Source organism: Triticum aestivum, chromosome 2A, assembly GCF_018294505.1.
Source record: "Triticum aestivum cultivar Chinese Spring chromosome 2A, IWGSC CS RefSeq v2.1, whole genome shotgun sequence".
In the NCBI taxonomy this organism is placed as follows: Eukaryota; Viridiplantae; Streptophyta; class Magnoliopsida; order Poales; family Poaceae; genus Triticum; species Triticum aestivum.
In genome coordinates, this window is record NC_057797.1 from 748,699,167 (window position 1) to 748,704,822 (window position 5,656).

General features: G+C 51.7%; 1 protein-coding gene across 1 annotated transcript; it reads right to left on the reverse strand.

Moving 5' to 3' along the window:
* Positions 1-464: 464 nt before the first annotated feature.
* LOC123186398 (SKP1-like protein 1) lies at positions 465-1,274 on the reverse strand. Its single transcript, XM_044598173.1, has one exon. The coding sequence runs from the start codon at positions 1,143-1,145 to the stop codon at positions 615-617; it is 531 nt and encodes a 176-aa protein (XP_044454108.1). The 5' UTR covers positions 1,146-1,274; the 3' UTR covers positions 465-614.
* Positions 1,275-5,656: the final 4,382 nt, after the last annotated feature.

Genomic DNA, 5,656 nt, shown 5'->3' on the forward strand with positions numbered 1-5,656 from the left:
AGGAATGCATGGGTTTTTCAACAGAAATCTACCCCGCCGCCGGGGTCATCTTTGGCATGATCAAGAGATAAGTAAAACTTTGGGTTATTGTGGGAGCAACAAAAATTGGGTCATATCCGGAGATTGACTTTTGTAACTTGGGGATGTGTGTGGGAGTAGCTATATTCTCCTCTCTTAATTAATCGATGAGACAAAGCTTCTGTTTCGAGAAAAATATGTTTGTATATAGGGATAGTCTTCTATCACTTGTCCTCAAAGTTCTACTGGTTCTAAATGGTCACCATACCAAAACGTAGCTGTCGAGTTTATGACTCGATGATGGCATCATGTCCTTTGTTTTGTTAATCTCAAATCACACGACATAAATCGTCTAAAGATACAAATAACACATCCACTTGAAGTAAAGAAATTTCAAAAAAAAAAATGTTTCAAATGTGGACACATGACGAATACTAAGGCATTAATTCAACGCAGCACTGTTTCTCTTCTCTACAATGTTTAACGACCCCAACGAGTTCCGAAGAATTACAACGAGTTAATAAAAACTAAAAAAGCAGCTCCTAAACGTGTACATGACGAATACTAAGCAGAATTCAACGCCTATATATGCTTCTCTACTCAAAAGCCCACTGATTCTCCCTGCGGATCTCGGCCTCCTCCTCCGGTGTAAAGTCATTCTTGATGTTGAAGGTCTTGCGGATCTCCTCGGGAGTCTTGCCCTTGATCATGTCGGCAATAGTCTGGCAAGTAAGGTCCAGCAATCCCTTGATGTCAAGGTAATTTGCAGCCAGGATGAGGTCGAAGAGGATGGCCTGGTCGACCTTGATGAACTCAGCGTCCCAGCTCTTCATGTCCTCGGTGGGGGCTGGCGCCGCGGCTGCCGCAGAAGCGGAGGAGCTGGCGTCGGCGGCTGCGCCGGAGTCGGCCGGCTTGGGGCTGGCTTGGATATGCTTCTTGCAGTACTCAATGACCATGGAGAGGGTCTTCGAGTTGACGTTGGGGAGCGGGATGGCGTTGTCAGCGCACTCGTCCTCGATCATGTGGCGGATAGTCTGGGACTCCATGGCGACCGCCTTGTCGACCTCGAACTCCTCGCCCTCCGAGCTCTTGAGCGTAATCTTCTTCTCGCCCTCCGTGGCCGCCATCGATCCGAGGATTGGGAGGCGAACGCGATACGATCGAAACCCTAGCGAAACCTAGCGAGAAACGTTGCGGCGTAAGACAGAACGAAAGATGGGAGCTCGTTTGCGTCTTGGGCTGGGGCTGGGAACCGGCCGGGGCTATTTATTGGGACGGCGGGAGTGGTGGTGGTATCGTAAACTCGGGCCGTATTCATCAAGGAGTCGGACTCGGGCCGTATTCATCTTCATCTTCATCAAGGAGTCCCTCGTCATTGCGTCAGGTCTCGTCAACGTGTCTGCTAGTGAATTTGTTTGTCTAAAAAAAACTCGTAGGTTTTTTTTTGAGAAATCTCGCCACTTTATTGAATAGTAATGTTCATAGGTACACGGGAATCAACCTGTGGTTGAGTTGGTTAGGTGGACAGTGGTATCCCCACCCGTCGACGATGATGCGCCTACGGTGACTTCGTAAATCTCAAGATGATATGCCGGCTCAGTCTCTCGGAGGTGCTCATAAGGGTAGGGTGTGCGTGTGTGCGTTCATAGGGGTGAGTGTATGCGCGTGTATATGAGCGCTTGTGTCTGTATTGATGCTCAAAAATGTTCATAGGTACACGGTTTGGGTCATGAGGAACCCCCAACCAAACATGTCTATCTAAGCCAAGGTTACAAGCAAACTTGGCGAGATTGTGAGTCTCAAAATTATGACTCCTATGCTCATGAACGAAATTACAGAAACTGAAGCTAGTTCTACGAGCTACTATTTCATGAACAATTGCCGAATGTGGTCCTCCCGTGCCCTGATTTATGTCCTTGACTACATTCTGGCAGTCTGATGCTATCAGTAGTTGCTGAATATCCAGGTCCTCTGCAAGTGCAAGCCCCTCCCTACATGCATAAGATTCCAGGATCACCATATCATTTACTCCTCGAAACACCACCGCGGACGACCCCAAGTAAGCTCCAGAGTGGTCTTGACAAATCGCAGCTACTGCTCCTCCACGTCGATGGCGGGCCACAACACCATCTACATTGATTTTCTTGGTGTGGATCGATGGAGGTATCCAACGTTGCTGCACATTCCTGGAAGGTACACTCGCTGGTTTAATAGCCCCAGCTTTCGGAAGTTGATCTAGCTCATTTATGTAGGAGTTGACAAAAGAGAAAACCTGATATGGACTTTGAAAGATTGCCTCATGTATTGCCTTTCGCCTCACATACCATATAGACTATAATGTGATAACCATCCGTGCAAACTCCTTCTGGTCCAACACATCATTAATTTCAAAAAGCCAATTCTTAGCACTGGATTCAGTGTTCGCTGTCATTTTAGATACTAGATTGTCATCAGTGAGCGCCCAAGTGCATCTGGCATTTGTACAGGATATTAATGCATGGCGCCACGAATCCACACACCCGCAGAGTGGGCATGCATTCCGATCAGCCATGTTGCGATGCTTCAGCACATCCGCCGTTGGCAAGGAGTGTCGAGCTAACCTCGAGACAAAGATCTTGACCTTCGAAGGAACTACCATGCTCCAAAGCGAAGACCACGAATTCGCTTTCCTCTCCGTGTCCGACTGACCCGCTCTTTCTTCCAACCAATTCTCTCGTTGGATTTTTGTAGTGACTGTCGGTGTCAAAACCGGCGGATCTCGGGTAGGGGGTCCCGAACTGTGCGTCTAGGCCGAATGGTAACAGAAGGTAGGGAACACGATGTTTTACCCAGGTTCGGGCCCACTTGATGGAGGTAAAACCCTACGTCCTGCTTGATTAATATTGATGATATGAATAGTATAAGAGTAGATCTACCACGAGATCAAGGAGGCTAAACCCTAGAAGCTAGCCTATGGTATGATTGTTGTATATGGAGTTGATTGCCTACGGACTACAACCCTCCGGTTTATATAGACACCGGATAGGGTTAGGGTTACATAAAGTCGGTTACAATGGTAGGAGATCTTGAATATCCGCATCGCCAAGCTTGCCTTCCACGCCAAGGAAAGTCCCATCCGGACACGGGACGAAGCCTTCAATCTTGTATCTTCATAGTCCAGGAGTCCGGCTGAAGGTATAGTCCGGCTACCCGAACACCCCCTAATCCAGGACTCTCTCAGTAGCCCCTGAACCAGGCTTCAATGACGACGAGTCCGGCGCGAAAATTGTCTTCGGCATTGCAAGGCGGGTTCCTCCTCCAAGTCCTTCATAGAAGATTGTAAACACCAAAAATAATGTCCGGCTCTGTAAAATAAGCTTCCACATATTGCCATAGAGAAAATAATATTAACACAAATCAAATCTGCTGACGTATTCCGCAGTGCGTCATCACACTACAGCCAAGTCCTTCACTCGAATCGTTTTCACTTTTCCACCTCAGCGTGTTTTGCGAGGCGGTTTCCTTGGCACGTCTTGTCAAAGCAGAGATCGTGTACCCCCCTTTTACAGGATTCTCATCAATACGGACGTGGGTAACCCAACTGCGCCACTTATCACGGCGCTTGGGAGGCAAGCAAGTTTTACTAGGCAGGTGGGGACGCACAACCGCATCCGCCCATATAAGGGGACAAGGATCCACCTTTTTACCTACGCCTTCTTCCTCCTTTGCCTATCCATCTCTTGCGCACCCGAGCTCCAGCGCCCAAGCCCGCACTTCCCACCTCAACCTTCTCCAGCAATGTCCGGAGCGGGAGGCAAGTGGATGGTCTCCTCCGCCACGGAGGGTAAAGTCAAGAAGCTAAGGAAGGCCAGATACCTGTCCAAGGACATCGCGCACCGGCTTCCCGAAGAGGGGCAGCTTCTCCCCACCCCAAGGCCCCATGAGAGGGTAGTATTTCTCCCCCACTTCCTACGCGGACTGGGTTTTCCACTCCACCCATTTGTCCGGGGGCTCATGTTCTACTACGGCCTAGATTTCCACGATCTGGCTCCGAACTTCATCCTCAACATCTCGGCGTTTATCGTCGTGTGCGAGGCTTTTCTCCACGTCCGCCCCCATTTCGGCCTCTGGCTCAAGACCTTCAACGTCAAGCCCAAGGTGATGCGCGACAGCCAGGCGGAGTGCGGAGGCGCCATGGCGGGCAAGATGGCCAACGTCCTATGGTTCGAGGGCTCTTTCGTGGAGACCCTAAAGGGATGGCAATCTGGGTGGTTTTATATCACCGAGCCGCGCGATCCGAAATGGACCGCAGCCCCCGAGTTCCGATCCGGACCCCCCACGCGGCTTATGTCCTGGAAAGAGACGGGCCTGTCGTGGGGTGACGAAAAAGAGGTGACCGGATTGCAAACATGCATCCAGTCCCTGGTGAACAAGCCAATCCGGCTTGTTAATGTAATCCAGGTTATGCTCGTCCGCCGGATCCTCCCGTGCCAACAACGGGATTTTAATCTGTGGGAGTTCGACCCGGCACAGCATCAAACCCTCAGCAGGCTCTTCAACACGACGTACGAAGATGCCTGGAAGATGCTATTCAAGGGCGCCGAGGCTCCCGCATCCGCTTCCGAAGACCGCGGATACAGCTCGCAGCGTCACGCTAGCGAGGTAAGCCATCTACACCTTTTACATGATGTTAAGCTTTTTTCATAGTTTGACTCTATGCGGGATCTAAACTCCCTTACCTTTGACAGGCTTGGCGGGCGATATCCGGACCGATTAACTGTCCGGCTCTGCTGCCCGAAGACCCAGCCCCAGCTCTACTAGTGAAGCTGCTGGTTCCGACGCCTTATGTGGTGCCGGAGAAGAAGGCCAAGAAGAAGAAGACCACGGGGACTCGAAAGGGTGCCCGCAACGTGGTGGTGTCGGACTCATCATCTGACGAGTCCGAGATGCCCTGCTCCCGCGAAAACAAGGAGGAGGAAGAAGAAAACTCCCCCCCCCAGCGGAGGGAGGAGAGAAGAGGAAGGCTGCCCCAACGGGGGAGGCCGAGGGGTCTAGGAAAAGGAAGACCCCTCCACCGGACTACGCCCCCAATGCCGAAGAGGGCAAAGAGGAGTGGCCAAATAGGGCCAAGCGTCCGGCGAAATCGTAAGTTCGGATATCAGAGTATGTTCCTTTGTTGCACAGCTTTCCCTAATGTCGAATGTAATTATGCAGTCCGCCCCGGGCCGAATTTGACGAATCGTCGGGCGGCTCCCTGGACTCATCGGACGTGAACTCAGTTCCGCCCGCTGTCTCCCCCTGCACTGCAGACGACACCGAAGTGGCGTCGCGACAAGCTCCGGGGCAGGAGGAGGTGGTCCCGGAGGAGCCGCAAGGCAACCTCTCGGACTCCAGGAGTGAAGGGGATAAGGCTCCCTAGGGCTCTCAGTCCGGCTTTGTGCCGGACACCGCGCCGGAATCTTCCACAGTTCCGGACCATGGTAGGTGAACTCCTTCCAAGAGGAGAAAGCCTTCTGAGCCGGCGGCCTCCGTCCAACCAGAGGTGCCGGACAATCTGCTGGAGGTGCTTGACGACGCCTCCATTGACGAGGGGCACCGTACTATTATGAGTACGATGATCCAGAAGGTTCAGTCCGCCAAGAGCGGACTGACTGAAGCT